The sequence below is a fragment of the Lissotriton vulgaris genome, chromosome 2_1, assembly GCF_964263255.1.
Source record: "Lissotriton vulgaris chromosome 2_1, aLisVul1.2, whole genome shotgun sequence".
Taxonomy (NCBI): domain Eukaryota; kingdom Metazoa; phylum Chordata; class Amphibia; order Caudata; family Salamandridae; genus Lissotriton; species Lissotriton vulgaris.
In genome coordinates this window covers 1,866,925,235-1,866,941,023 of record NC_141687.1, presented here as the reverse complement: position 1 = coordinate 1,866,941,023, position 15,789 = coordinate 1,866,925,235, and the positions used below count along the sequence as shown (strand labels likewise).

The window sequence follows — 15,789 nt, the reverse complement described above, 5'->3', positions numbered from 1 at the left end:
TTTCTTACTGCTCTTTACTACCAAAAACAAGCATTGGCATAGCCAGTAGGTTGCGCCTTTTGGATCCTATAAGTTTTTAGTAAAGCATCAGATTATCTTGTGTGCTACAACATTTACAGCTAGTTCTCGTGGCACTGTTTAAGGGTCAGACACGCCTAAGCTTGTGTTTCTGTTTAATTTTATTGTTCATTGGAAATGCTATTTATGCCTCTTTTGGTAAGTAGTTGCATAAGAAAAAAGTAGTCAATTTGAAGTTAAATGTGCTGCAAAGATTTATTAAATCTATTTGTAAAGCACTGTAGTGTGAGTGTAGCCTTTCAACAACTTTTAGCAAACGCTGACGCACACCTTTTGTCTGAAGCAGGTGCCAGGATGAGGTCAGAGATGGGTCAAGAAAGTAGAATACTAGCCATCTTTGTATTGCAATAGACCTGCTTGAATGTAAGAGGCAGTACATTAGTATGCCAGTAAAGACTTATCAACTTTACAACCTGCCTTTATATTTTTGTAAGGCACAAAGCCATAAAGTTAATTAGACAAAAGCACATAATGTTAAGCCACCATACCCCTGGTTCATAAGAATGTATGCCAGACTCAGCAGTGATAAAGGAACATTTGCAATTACTTTGCGTGAAAAAGCCTTTCAAAGAAATACAATTAAAGTTCACATCATTTAACAATGTAAAATGCGCATGAGTGTGCAACTGTGCCTAATGTAACCAAAAATCTTTTATTAGATAGATCGCCATGAAGTGTGGCGTTCGTCATGCGGGACCAGCGCTACTGAACCACAAATTTGAAGATGTCTCCATTTGAGAAGTGTTTGTTAAAATTAAAGTGAGTGGTCCATGAAGTGTGTGCCGTGCTTATCATTTTCAAATTTTGAGCGATAGTCCGTATGTCTCAGCTTTATGGAGTCAAATGAAGTCCGGTATCCGTGAAGTCTGTGCCGCAATAAGTGGGAAGTGTTTGGTCACTTTCTCATCTCCAAATTTTCATAATGTAAATTAAAAACGAGTAATTCAAAAGTAAGGTGCTCATTGGCACAAAGCAAATGTTCTGCAATAATTGATTTGAATGAAGAGCGCATCACAAAAGACCTACAAACACAGACATCCTTGATTAAAATGAAGGTAGTCTATAAAACCTACAAACACAGACTTAAATTAAGAAAAAGTAGCACGGTGTCACCTAACATATCCCTCACTTATTTGTAGCCTGTAATACCAACAAACCCAGCCAACTAAAAAAAACAAGAGTAGAATCAAAGTAATTCGTTCACCCTCCCAATGCATCTGCAGTGATGGAATAAAAGACAATGGGGCATCTGTAAAGAGTGTGCTGCAATAAATATGAAGTGTTGTTCACAATATTGGGCGAACGATACTGTCGACATAGCGTGTGTCTTGCAATTAGAGTATAAACCAAATTCAACAAACACTTGAGGGAAGTGCTCTTTTAAATAGAAGCGCAGCAGTGAACCCTAAAGAATCTTGCTGCCGCCATTCAAGTGTACAGTGTGTTTATGATACTGAGCTCAGAATAACCTCCTTACAAGCAGCGGTGGGCGGGGACGGGACAGCTATGCGCCGAACCTGAAAACACGCACTGATACCGAGCAGGAACAAGAGCGACTGCGGAGGGTTGGTGGGAGCAGGCAAGCACTATTGTGGGAGGGGTGAGGGGCCAAGGGGACGGCTTGGGGGGATTAAGTGACAGGTAAACCTGAAACACTGACGACAGGCAAACAGAACGGCAAATGAAGATGCTGCGAATCTTTCATGCACAAAGTAAGCAAAAGAGAATACTTAACACGAGCAGAGGCAGGGCAACAAAATAAAAGTGTCCTTAAAGTATCGTAACTAAACTGAAGAGCAAGAGCACATGTAACAGGGGCAGTCCTCATGGGAGAATACAAAAGTCCAAAAGGAGGGACTACTAAGCGTATTCACCAAACACTAATGAAAAAGATGAGCGTTTCTTGTAGCCAATATTGTTGATAGAGCATGTCTCAGAGAGACCGGGTACATGCGCTGCCTAAGTGAGACCTAAAAGACAAATAGAGGAAAGCTAACAGCAGGGAGTTTCAAAGACATGGCATCAGGAAGGAAACTATTGTGGCTCACCTCTGCATGTCAGGGAGGTAAACATCCACAGAAAATGCAAACTTGCTGCTTTTGGTCCAGTACACCAGTGGGGTTACCACTCCCCAACATGTTAAATCCAATGGTCCCCAGGACAGGCATAGGGCAGGCCCTCTATTTCCAACTTCTCATACTCTGCATAAAAGACCCATGTCAATAAGCTTCTACCCAACTAGAACCCAGAATTGAATTTGGTAACTAGGTACACCTTTTTTCACTATCTGACAAGAGGGCATCTGATAGACAAGTCATGAAGCTTCATTATCAGGCATACTGCACTGCTTGGTGCTGGTGCAGCATGCCATATATGTATTGTGCATGTGTGAGGCTGGGGCTGTAACAGCACCCGCCTGACACATGTGCAATACATCCAGTCCAGCCCTCTTCTGCTGGCATGGTAATATTTCAGCTTTTGCAAGCAAAAGAACGATCGATTAGGCCATTTGCTTTCATGTAAAAGCTGTGTCATGCCAATCTATAGAGGCATAATGTGGAAGTAGGTCGACGCCCTTGAGCCCCCTATGAGCCAGTCTTCCCCTTCACATGCAAACCCGACCCTTCCTATGCTTATGCTGAGTGGCAGCGGCAGCGCTCTCTGAATTGAGTTGAAAAGAATGTCTGAAAGTCTTTCTACTGCCCCCAGCAGAGTTCAAGCATCTTTTATGTCTCTTGACAAGCTCCCCTAGCGGAAATATTCCTGGGGCTCGTGGCATAGTGTACCTCTGAAGTTGGCGTCCCCTCCCATATTTAATGCGGTCGATTTCTAAGTTCAAGAACATTATCACATTTGGGTATAAGAAGTGAAGTGTGGACATACCAAAAAGCTCCACCCATTTTAGATGTACCAAATACCAGCCATGCTTATGATAATGTTCACATTAGAAATCTTGTGGAAGGGTTGTCTTAAGTAGTGCGATCCTAATTTCACACCCAGTAAACTTTTCCGATACCTTGTAGATACATGACAAACCAAGGACAACTATTTCCCTCATCACATCCTGAATTCTGGCTGCCAGCAATGTAATCTAGAGAAAAGGAGGCCGGGTGTTAATGACGTAGGCAGATCACACCTAGATCTAAGATAACGCTTTTAACAGAACATCCCACAACCTCTTGCAAACAATTTAGCACCAATCAATAGAGTTGTTTTTATCATTGTCACAAGGAACCCACCATGACATGGACGACTATTACCCTGTTGGAACAAGCATTGTCAAAGTCAATAGGTCTCACCTTCAGAACCTATTGGCTTTGCCAACATTTCTTAACCTTGCTGTGCAGCATTTTGGATGCTGCTCAGCATAACTAAATTGGGGCTCGGGGGAAATTCCGTAATTTTGTATGGAATTATGTGCCTGCTTTTTTTCCTTTTTAATTACCAAGCCAAGTCGGATCGTGAAAAAAATTAAGAGTACAAGTGTTATTTTTGGGAAAGCCGGTGAGGGTAAGCAACACAGCCATGAGGTGGGGGGTAGCAACATGGGCGCTGGGATACAGAAATAACATGGAGTTGGATGGGGGGTGGGCTGAAGCACCACAGGCCCAAAAACAACAGGTAGTGGGAAAGCAACACGGATGGCATGGGGAACAAACAAACAGGAGAGAGAGAACAACATGGAGCTGGGAGGGAGAGAAGTAGATGGGTGAGAAAGCAACACAAATATGGGGAACACACAAGAGCAAATGCATCATTGGGGTGGTGGGAAAGAACCACATGGGCAAGAGATACCAGTACCGAGAGATGAAGAGAAGCATAGTAGGAAGAAAGCTAAAATAAATTCCTACACTCTGCTTAAACAAAAACAAAGTATCTCCTGACTAAGGAACTGTGTAAGGATACAATGACGGATCTATACTCCAGTGGAGGAACAAACCTAAGAAGACAAAGTCCACACATGTAAATGAATGAGTGACAATGAAGCCAATTAATGGTAAGCAATGGAAATGCACTAAGCCCATCGTAAGCTAACAATACTTCTCAGAACAGATAGTTCATTTACTGGTAGGAGAAGCCTAAAAGAGGATAGAAAAAGAAATCAAACTGTGATGTTAGACAGCTCCGACACAAAGTCACATACACTGCAAAGATTGCAACTCTCTGGCCTACCTGAGACACATATCAAACCAACGGATCACAGTCAAATCAAAGCAAATCGTTGCCACCCAGTACACTCGACACACAGCAGGTACAGTACACTTTCTTTTTTTTTAACAACAAATTTTTATTGATTTTCCCAAGTGCCAAATGGGCAAAGCCCTGCAAGCATCAAACAGGTAAAGGCATATTGTAGGATTTCTAGGCACCTTATACATCCCCTATGAAGGTCTGCAGAACATCAGATCGGAAACCCCCTTCCCCTCTCCCCCCAACCACGCACCGCACACCTTACATAAATTGTAATACAAACATAATGCAAACTTGCTCTTTTACCCTTGCGCAACACCATTACACTAAATTGGTGAGTTGCTTACCACTAGCCTGTCAATTGGGTTCGGGATACCGGAGGCCCCAAGAGGGATAAGTCGATGCCTCTCTATTTGGCTCAGCCTGCCCATCTCTTCCTGTGCTTTTGCGGACAGCCTCGTGCCTGAAATACAGCAACTTCAGTCGACAGGCACCTATCCAAGGCTTTTTTCCAATCGCCTATACTGGGTGGTGTTGTAGCCTTCCAGTGCTGTGCAATGTTGCACTTAGCTAGTGTGAGACCTAAGAATAATGGGTGTCATTTATATCTGTTCCCCCCAATGTCTTCGGTGCTGTGTAGGAGAATCAGCCTAGGGTTTGCTGAAATGTTCCATGCTAATACACGCCCCAAACAGGACCAAATGCTCAACCAGAAGTGTTGCAGTGCCCCGCAACTCCACACCATAAGGAAAAACAACCCCTCATCCGAATCACAGCGGAGGCACGTGGGGGACTGGATAGCCCCCGTCCTACACAGGCGTAGGCGTGTGTAGTATATCCTATGAAGATACTTAAATTGGATCAGCCAGTATTGGGTGAAGACAGTGGATTATCTGGGGCTAGCTAATGCCTCATCCCAATCATCATCCACCAGAGTGGGCACATCTGCCTCCCACGCCGCCTGAGTCCAGTGTATAGTGGTCTTGGAATGTGTAGTGATTGTTTGGTAGATTTGTCCAATTTTGTGGGCACCAAGATCTCCCAAGAGCAACCGGCCTTTTAGGGGGTAGAACTCAGGAAGGGTTGTGAGGTCCCTTATGAGAGGGGACATGGCGTGTCGGAGCTGCAGATATCTGTGGAACTGTGTTTCAAGGATGTCGGAGACTTCCTGCAGCCTCTGAAAGGACTTGAGCATGGACCCCTGCATTATATCACCCAACATGGTGATCCCTATGTCGTCCCACCTATGGAACCCTACTAATGTCGAGACCGGCCAGAGGTGGGGGCCCTGCCAAAGAGGCGTTGCACAGGTCGGCTTGCCCCACCAGCCCATTTGGAAGACCACTCTCCTCCAAATCTAGATGACTGTCCTACATGCAGAGGGACGCTCCACCAGACACGAGGAACTATGCAGGAGGTGGAGCAGCGGGGTTTCCGCCATAACAAGTCTTTCCACTGCATAAGCCGGGTCTGTCTGTGAGCCATACCACCATTCGTTTATCACTAGAAGGTGGGAAGCCCAATAGTATGCCTGAACGTCAGCCGCCGCTACCCCGCCGCAGTATGTCGATTGAGCACATGTTACAAGCACTCCCCCCCCCCCCGCCCCAAAGAAACCTATTCAAGAGTGCGTTGATTTGACAAAATCACGACGTGGGGTTGGGTAATGGGTAATTTTGCAGCTAATAGAGCAGGCGTGGTAGAGACACCATTTTGAAAATGGTTGAACTGCCATATAACGAAAGGGGTAGTTGAGACAACACTGTCGTCTCATCCCGAACCGCGTAAAGCAGCTGAGCAACATTACGTGACCATGCTTCGGTTGGGCACCGCGTGATATAAACCCCAAGGTACCGGAAGTCCCCCTCCGCGACGATCAACTGCGAGGTCCAAGCTTGAGATCGCTGATCACCACAGATAGGGACCAAAATGGACTTGTATGGGTTAGCGTAGAGCCCGGAGGTCTCCCCGAAGATCCTCAGAATCTGTAGCACCCGGGGCCCGGAGGCCCAGTGATCCGATATAAAAAACAAGACGTCATCGGCATAAAGCACGATCTTATCCGAGCACTCCGGTGATCAGTCCAGACCCCGGAAGACTGAGTCCAGGTGGACCCATGTGGCCGATGACTCAATAGCCAATACGAACAGAAGCGGGGAGAGTGGGCATCCCTGCCTAGTGCCCCTATGGATGGGGAAGGGAGCCTAACAGTGACCAGGCACATGGACCGATGCAGTGAGATCTGTATATAATAATTTCACATATGCCCTGAAGCCAAGACCTAGAACAACTGCCTCCAGGAGCCTAAGGAAGACCGCGATCTCCGTGTGTCTCCAATCCGGAGGCAGAATGTGCCGTCCCAGGCGTTGTGCATCGCCTTGAGCAAATGAGGTCCCAGAGTCTCCATGTGGGGCCGCATGAAGTCGCACAGGAACTCGTTCGGGCCGGCGCGCGTCCTGGGTGTGTGTTGGATAGCACCGACCGTAGCTCATCTAAAGAAATGGGTTACTCTAGGACGGCCCGTTTCTCGTCCGAGATTCAGCGGGGAGGGATATCTGTGAAAAAGGCATCGATAAGGGGTTCTGCAATGACCTCTTGCTCCTCGTATAGTTTAGCATAAAAATCTTCACAGGCCTGTAACACCGCATCAGGGAAGGCGCACATGACCCCCTCAGGGGACCTCAAGAGGGGTACTTGGGTCTGGCTGCTCTAGCTTGACAGAGCCTAAGAAGCATCTGGCTAGACTTATCGCCCCATTGGTAGATCTTATGCTGAGTGGCCAACCAGGCCTCTTTGGCACAGTCAGTATGAGCCTGATGGAGCTGCTGTTGAACATGCAGGAGGTCTCGACGGGCAGCGGGGTCCGAGCCCCCACCATAAGGGATTGGAGCTTGGCTTGTCTGTCTTCCAGGTCTTGCACCTGAGTCAGGTGCGCTGCTTCTCCCCCGTACGATAGCTTATGTCGACCCCTTGAATAGTGGGCTTGAACGCCTCCCATAGAATGACTGGGGACTGGCAAGTGCCGGCATTAAAGCTGAGATAATCGGTGATTGCCCAATTTAGAATCCCCTGATATTCTGTGTCTCAGAGCAGCCAGGGGGACATGCACCACCTGTGGGGACCCCTGCTAGTCTGCAGGCGCAGCTTAAGTTGGGTCGGCGAATGATCAGAAAGTCCCCGGGGCAGAATAGATGCATGTGACACCCTGTGCATGTAGCTATGTGGAAGGAACAGATAATTGAGGCGTGAAAGAGTGGGGTGGACTGATGACACATATGAGAACCCGGCTTAGAAGGGTGAAGGGTCCGCCATGTGTCCACCCTGCCCAGTGTATGTGCTAGTACATTTAGTTTGGATTTAGCAAGGGGTGTATCTGGTTGTTGGGCTCGCCACCTATCCAATGGACCCATAATGTCGTTCCAATCGCCACCCAGTACCATCAGGCCACCCGAGAGATACAGCTGCTACCGATCGGGGAACCGGTTGCGGTGTTTCGGCCCTCCGCTGCCACCAAACTTCGCTTGTAGGGTCACAGCGGGTACCACAGCAAGGGTCCTCCGAGAATAATGACTGGGGTCAAGGATGTTGCAGGATTCTGGCCCGTAGAAGGAGCGAACTGCGGAGCTCTAGGGAGACGCGTCCACCATGTTCGGCCACAGTACACTTTCTTTAACTTACTGCCTATCACACACATTGACGTAACAGATTGAGGCACGGTTTCTTTCTCTATCACACACATTGCTCACAGTTCACAATGCTCCAAGCACAACAATGCACTGTGAGTTTGACTCCGGGGAGCAAGCATTGCCCTGGCAATGCAGAAATGCAATCTCTGGATAGCTCACAGCAATACAAGGCATGATTGCCGCGCAAATCTGCTGTACAAATGATAACATAGCATGATGCTGGAGGCTGTAATTTATCTAGCAGTTGAAGACTCATATGGAACTGTTAAAAGACTATGCTAGAGAGGACCAGGGTTGGACAGGCCTTGTATTCGACCCAGCATATCCCTGGTTGGCTGGGCCTATTGGATTTGAAAGCCCAAGTCCACTCCTAGAGCCTCTGTCAATTTCCACACCTCCCTGAGGTGGGTTACAGTAGGGCCTTGGAGGCTTCAAGAGAAAGCAAAACAGATTGGCGGTAGGGGAAAGGTCGTGAGACAGCGATCAGAGAGGGCGAAGAGAGGAGAGAAGGGGAGTGAAAAAACAGAATGGTAAAGGAGGGATAGATCATGAGCAGACAAATGGAGCTGGGCTGCTTGAGCAATTTTGCCACTGCTGTTTTTGACTCCCCAGTTCAGCCTTGGAGAAGGCAGCATTTCAGACCTAGTGTTGGTGATGGAGTGGACGAGGTAATTCGTGTATTGAAATTTTGATCAGGCTGCATTTTGTCCAGATTTGTTGTGGGCAGTTTTAGGATATGTACTTTTTACTTTGATCAAAGTAAATACCACGCCCATGAGCACACTGCAGCACCTTGAAACTCAGGAGATAGGCAGTTTGTGGTTATTAGATTCGGGCTCTGGAATTTGAACATTAACATCGATAGTAACCTCCCCCTTCAGACTCTGCATTAGCTAAATTCGATCCATATGCCCCCACTTCTGCGTGCATTGAGGCTCTTCCAACTTTGGGACTGTAATACACAATACATCCTTTCCATACCCTATTACTGCCTTCTGCATGCATCAAAGAATCAGAAATGGTGGGACTCTAGTGCCTGCCTCTGGCATCATGCACTACTTAAAACTTTGACCAGGAGCAGACTTTACATCCGGGGCCTTAGGCCAGCAGCCACCATCATGTGCCACGAACAGAGGGCTGCTCCTATAGTGGGCTTACAGAGGTTGGAAGCAGCCTATAGCGCTGCACTGCAGAACAATAACTTGGAAAACCCGATTGTGGTTAATTGGGAATGCGGCCATGGAACAACTCACGCACCTTCCTCTCTCTGTAAAAAAACAACAACAAAAAGTTTGCAATACACCGTTGTTCTTGTTTTCACGAAATGTTGATTCTCTCGACAGGGCCAGCTTTTAAGCATTGCCGCAGGATATGGTGATGGTCAGGCCGTGGTGTATTTGCTTCAGGATGCTCTCGTTGACTTTCCCCTGGAGCCCACCGACGACAACCCGGCAGTGGTGGCGGCCTATTTCGGTCACAAGGAGACTGTGAAGGTGTTGCTCGATTCCTTGGCTGGTATGTTGTCCTGCAGCTTACTAAAAATAGATCACAGGAAGAAGGTGTAAGTCAACATTAGCATCTGAGGGAAGGCAAAGGGGAGCAGCTTGTCCTCTGTGTGACATTAGCCAACACCGTGCATGTACGATTGCAGTGCTAATGTAAGGAAGTAATAAAGTTATGCAAAATGCTACCGACAGAATTTAGTACAAGCAAGTAGGTACATACAAACAATTTAAAAACAAACAATCACTTTCACAGACCTTGCAGGGAGGTACTGTGTAAAACGTTCACCTATTGGATGAGGAATTTACAGTTGTAGTTTCACACTAATAAGTTTAACCCCTTTGAAGTAATACATAGTATTTTGGGATCCAACTATCAAATCCTAAATCATCAAAAGTAGCACTAATTCCGAATAGCTCAGTGCTGTAGAGAGTCGATCTTTTTGGAGCTGTCCTATTCGAAGCATTCACAAGACAGGGATAGGTTTGTTTGGCTTGGATTCTCCTCTCTGCAGGATCTGAGCATGGGAGTGTATATGAGTGGACAGAGTAGTATGAGTGGTCCAGTTCGATATGTAGGAATTAAAAGAGGTGGGTGCGAGGTGCAGTAATGAGTTTTAAGATGTTGCCTTTATAGTGTGTCGGCGTTGTCCACGCTTGCGATTGAACTTGAGTTTTTGGTAGAATGGAGAAGAGATTTCTAGATGTGTTTGCTATGCCATTTATGAGGTGGAAGACATCTAAGAATATATTGCTAGTAGGTGACATTAGGCTGGAAGTAGGGAACAGTTCAAATCTATTGAGGAATTGTTATTTTGCCTCCTAGCATTTTTAGATGGAAGGGGCCAAAGGGAGTTCTGAATGTCTTGGTGGAAAATATTTCTATGTGACTGCAAGGACAGCATTATTGGTTGATTGTGGCTAATTTGTATCTGGCCTGAAGTTTGAAAGGGAGCTGCAATCTGGGTTCAGTTTGTTGAAAATATAAGGGAACAGCTGGGCATGAGACCTGTTTCTTGTAATCTGCAAGGCATGTAAACCGTGTTGTCAGCCATCTGAATTCGGGACTACAGTAAATCGTGTTGGTTATCATGAGGTTTAATTCTTCATCGGAGATCAGCATACACCCAACTGAGAGGGATGTTAATCATGTGACAGTTGATTGTCTTTTGGGGTGTTAAGGGTGAGGTCGTGTTTGTGTTTTAGTATGGGGTTAGCATAGGGTAATGGTGCCGGGATTTGCACTCACATTTGGGGAGTGATTGTCTGTTTGAGTATGTAGGACACCGGACCCGTTGAACATTCTAGCTTGAATGACCCAAACAGGTGATGCCATAAGTGAAGCCTTTGGTGGGCCTCTTAAAGAGTAGAACTGTGATTCTGAAGTGTGAGCCTTCTCCACCAATGGCCTCGTCCTGTTGTTCAGACTGGGCTCTTAGTTTTGGAGAAGAACCAAGTATGATTTGCAAATGGACTGGAATACCCCTCCCCCCAGAAATTATGAGTCGCTGAGTTTAACTCAAACATTCCACCCAATACATTTTTGTTTTTCTGTTTTACCAGCATCACACAGTGTATGATGTGGGCTTAGATAACTTAGTCACAACTACCAGTGGGAAACACTCTATTAAAATATTAGATATCGTCCCTCATCCCCATCTTTGCTGATTTCTGGAACAGGGCTATAGGTCAAGAAGAATTATGCAACATGAATGAATGCACAGAAAAAGAAGTGTTGCTGGATAAGGCATCCAAAATATGTCATGTTACATAGTGTACGTGAATAAATGTGAGTCCCTTTATTTCAATAGGTCGTGGTGACTACAAGGGGCTGGTGAACTGGATGCTTGCCGTGGCTTGCCAACAGTGTCAATTTGAAGTGGTTAAACTCCTGGTACTTGAATACAGTGCTGACCCAAACTGTTGTGCAGAAAAGAAGAACGAGTTTCCCAACCTCAAGAATGTACCTTTTTATGCAGCTGTAATGTCGGGTAATTTTTCCTAGTTTTTTTTCATTTTTCAAAATGTTTCTGATACGTGAAACTATATAACGATGGAGAAATTATTTTGTAAGTCTTCACTGATCTTTAATTGACATTTTGCTGCACCGGTGTCAGTGCCAAATTGTCTGCAAAGAGACTCCTTTCATAATTGCTGCATTTTTTTTTATCAAAAGCTTAAATACATTTTAAATATATATATTTATAAATCTATATAATTCAGCTGGTTTCTTGGTACGAATAGTGATTGGAAATCTAAACACAGACGCTGATGCGATTTTTAATTTGATAGCCAAAGAACTGTGTGCTAATATATATGTGCCTTTGTTCCACAACACCTTTTTTTTTTTAGACCTGCCCCTGAAATCTAATGTAACAAGTAAATACATCGAAATATTGGATACAAATCTATGCTACACCATCCTGTTCAGGAAACTATACTATAGTCTAATTTATTTCAGAATAATAAATGCATTGTTGAATGAAGAAGTCAGGATGTTCTCAAAAACTTCAGGATTTTTGGTTTTCCAGGCTGAAGCTCAATGGTCCATAGGAGGACACTGTCAGAAACTGGATTATTAATTTGGTAGGGGACTAACTTTACTAAGCTAGTAAACACAATATGGGTAAACCATAATACAGCAACAGGCAATCCTAAAATAATCGAGTATTCTGTCCAAGCAGAAGCAGCAACAACAAAGTTGTGGTCAAAGGAAAAAAACGAAAACATTCCTGAACTGGTTTTGAGGATAGAGCAGAATTTAATAAGCCAAACAACACTACAATGATTAAAATCAGATCAAGGGAATCAAAGATATGAATGTTTAGAAGTTTTAAGTCAAAACGTGCTTAGAAAAGATAAAGGTTCATAACAAAAACAACAGTTCATGGTTGAACTGGACGTAGGCATGATTTCAGGTGATTTCGATGCGTTAAATGCACCAAGAAGGTCGTCCTGGTTAAAGCTTTTATCTTGTAACTTAAGGCATGATTTATGATCTGGCTGAAAGGATACTTTGTCACTAATATGACTGAGCACCTTGTCTGCCAATCCCTCAGTCTGCCTGCTAACTGCTGAGTCTGACAGACTGCCGTTTTTCGGACAGTGGTGCCCCCAAAGGCTCTGCCATCTGATGGCTTCCTCTGACTGCCTAACAGACTAGGGTCCAACAGAATAAGGCCATCAGACGAATTGCCCTGCATGGGGCTGATATCTTTTTTTGTTATCTGTCACTGCCAGAAAAATCCTGTTGGTCAAAGACCAACAAAGAAAAAGATTGACTGCCCATGCCCAGGGTTAAAGCTCCCTGGGTGTGTGTTTCATTATTTCATTGTTTTTCAAAACAAACTCGTTTTAGGAGTTTGTTTTTGCAAAACCAAACATTTGGTGGATGGCTCTCAAAATTGGCTGCACCCATCCACCAAAGTTTCTGTACCTTCAGAAACAACTGAGATGATAGTTCCTCTGAAGGTACAGAAATCACCATTGGGTCAGCAGTGATCTCTAAATTTGGCAGACTGTAGCCTCTCAAGACGGCAAGATCTAATGTTCTCAGTGACAGATGGACTACCTCTTGCCAAACTTTAAATCTGGCCTTCAGTCTTTTGTATAGAAGTGAAAATCCTGCAGAAACTGCAGCTGGCCAATGATCTTCTGAGTTGTATGCATTATCATTGAGCAACCACTGAAGCCATTTGTTGTGTTCTCACAGGCTCTGAGCAGGACAAAGTGAATTTTGTAACCACTGAGGTTACTTTGCCACTGTGATATATTTGCTGCTTCGTCCCAGTCCTAGACATTTCCTTCAGACTTAATCGTTTTTTGGTTCTCCTAATCCTTCAGGGAGAAAAGGCTGCAAGCTGTAGCCAGGGAGGGGTCTACAAGGCTGGATACCTTCAATGCAAGGTCCCTTTGAGACCATTTTCCGCAAGGCACACATATCAGTGTCACAATCCTTATACAAGCAAGTGCAGCATCCTGAGTGCAGGCCAAAAAGGGTTTGGGGGAGAGAATGATATTGTGACACTTGTTCGAGCCGGTAGTTGGTAGGGAGATCTAGGCTGGAATAGCAGGATCAAAGTAATGGCACAGCATATTGAGCAGTAGTCGAGGGACTGCAGCTTCCCTGATGAAAGATAAAGCTCACTGCAAGCAAGGAGAATTCAATTCACATTCATGTTAAGTAGATCAAACAAATCAGAGTTTTGACTGCTGGTAGACTATAGCTAGCCACAGGCACATCAGGTTTCTTGTCCAAGAAACAAATGTGAGGATTAGGAGAAAATATAGAGAGCAAATTCATCACAGAATAGGAAGAGAATAGAAAATATTTGAGAATGGCAAGTTGGAAACTCGTCTGTAACAACTAGACCTCATACTCAGTAGAACCTCAATATGATCTCAAAATTGATCTGACCTTTCATAATCTTCATGTACGGTTCATCTATAACCAATGAGCCTATTTCACTGAGCCTTCTTGCTTAAGGGATAACCAGCAAGAAGGCAACTTTAAAAGTCAAGAAAGAGGGATGGAGGACCCGTGGGGTCAAGCAACAGTGGACAGAGGGAATGAGGGTGATGGCAAGCAACCACAAAGGAGGGATGGCTTTGGGGAAAGCAACAACAGAAGGAGGGAGGACGGGTGAGGTCAAGCGACAACAGAGAGAGGACTGATGGCATCAAGCAAGAATGGAAGGAGGGCGGGTGGGGCATAGAGCAATACAGAATATAATGGACGGCAGGTGGTGTTATGCACCGTGAACAAGGAAGGGCTGGTGGGGGCTCAAGTAACACAGATGATGGATGGGCGCAAGCAACATGGAAGCGAGAGAGAGGAACATGGGGGACAGGGCAGTACACAAAGGAGCCAGCTGAAAAAAGACACACTCTGGTAGAGTGAGTAAACACAAAGAAAAAAGTAGCACCTTATAAATGAGCAGTAGAAGGACACAAGTAATGCGCCCATGCTCCACGGGAGGGACAGACACAAAAAGCCTGCAGACCAATGCGAAGCAAGTAAGTGAGAGTGCTAATGATGCCAACCAATGGTAAACAATGCGCGACCTTTAAAACCACTGTAAGGAAATAAAAGGTCACACAGCGAGACCTAAAAAGGAATTGTCTTCGGAGGCTCATATGGAGCATCTTGACATTTTAAAGAAATAATGAAAGACCCGAAGCTGAAACCAGGGAATTATAATGAGTCTATAATCAAGAAAGCTAGTTACCAACCTTCCCACTAGGGTTTCATTTTTTTAAACTGGTATCCCCTACTTTCTTCTGGCCATTGATTGCAGCCCACTGGACCTTAATTGTGGCTACCTATAAGCCAAGAGAAAATCGGTCTCTAAGAAATTCTTAAATCTTAAATGGGTCACATATATCCGTATTCAAGGATTTTTTCAGGCATAATTTCGAAAACGTTCTCCAATATCTCTTTTTGTCTTTATAAACACATTTTATTGGTTTTTGAAAGATACATACAACAACAAAATGAACTACAGTCATCATTGCACCACACCCCTCCATACCCAAGTCTCCTGCGGTTCACGGAGAGCCAAAACCCTCAGGGGCCGGCCCTCCGGTAGATTTCCCACCATTTGCCCCAGATCGTACGAAACTTTTGTGGAGAGCCCCATGTGATGTAGATTGGTTCTTCTTGATTGGCACACCAGTCCATACCGGTTCTCCACTCAGAAAACGCCAAGGGATGTTGAGTTTTCCACTTTTGCGCCATGTCTCTTTTGGCAACTATTGTCGCTAGACGCATGAGTGTTCGGTCACCTGGAGCACCCCAGAACTTGTCCAGGAGACCCAAGAGTGCCATTTTTGTTGTCAGGTCACTAGATCCCTAGGCGAGGATCTGACAGTTTGCTTTCAATAGTGCATCATACATGGTTACTGCCAAATCTTATGAAGGAAATCGCCCTCTGGGAAGGAGCAGTGGGTGCAGTTTGATTTAGGGAGAATGCCTGCATGTCAAAGCTGTTGTGGCATCAACAAGGTCATGTGCAGATTGTGTATTTGTTTCATACGCAGGCTTGCAGATATAGCTATTTCAGGGGGGCAATGCATTCCTCCCGTCATCCATCATCCTCCAACCTACCCACCCACTACTTCCACTTCTGCCGGAGATTTCAGAGTGTCTCCTGAGCATTACAGGCTGGGAACAGTAGATCTTAGAGACGCCACCATTGCCTAGGCAGCTCATCAACAATTTCACCTTCAGTGAACTGAAGTTGGGTAAGTCAGTGAGGTGCATTTGATGTTGCATGAACACATGCCCAAGCTGTAAATATTTGTGAAACGGGGCGTGTGAAAGTTTAAAGGGG

General features: G+C 45.1%; 1 protein-coding gene across 1 annotated transcript in view; it reads left to right on the top strand.

The window, feature by feature from the left end:
- LRRK1 (leucine rich repeat kinase 1) overlaps positions 1-15,789 on the top strand; it is a 758,414-nt gene that overhangs the window by 323,582 nt on the left and 419,043 nt on the right. Inside the window, exons 4-5 of the mRNA XM_086958057.1 lie at positions 9,299-9,470; positions 11,269-11,448. Coding sequence (XP_086814183.1) covers positions 9,299-9,470; positions 11,269-11,448 — 352 coding nt within the window. The remainder of the gene's footprint in view (positions 1-9,298; positions 9,471-11,268; positions 11,449-15,789) is intronic.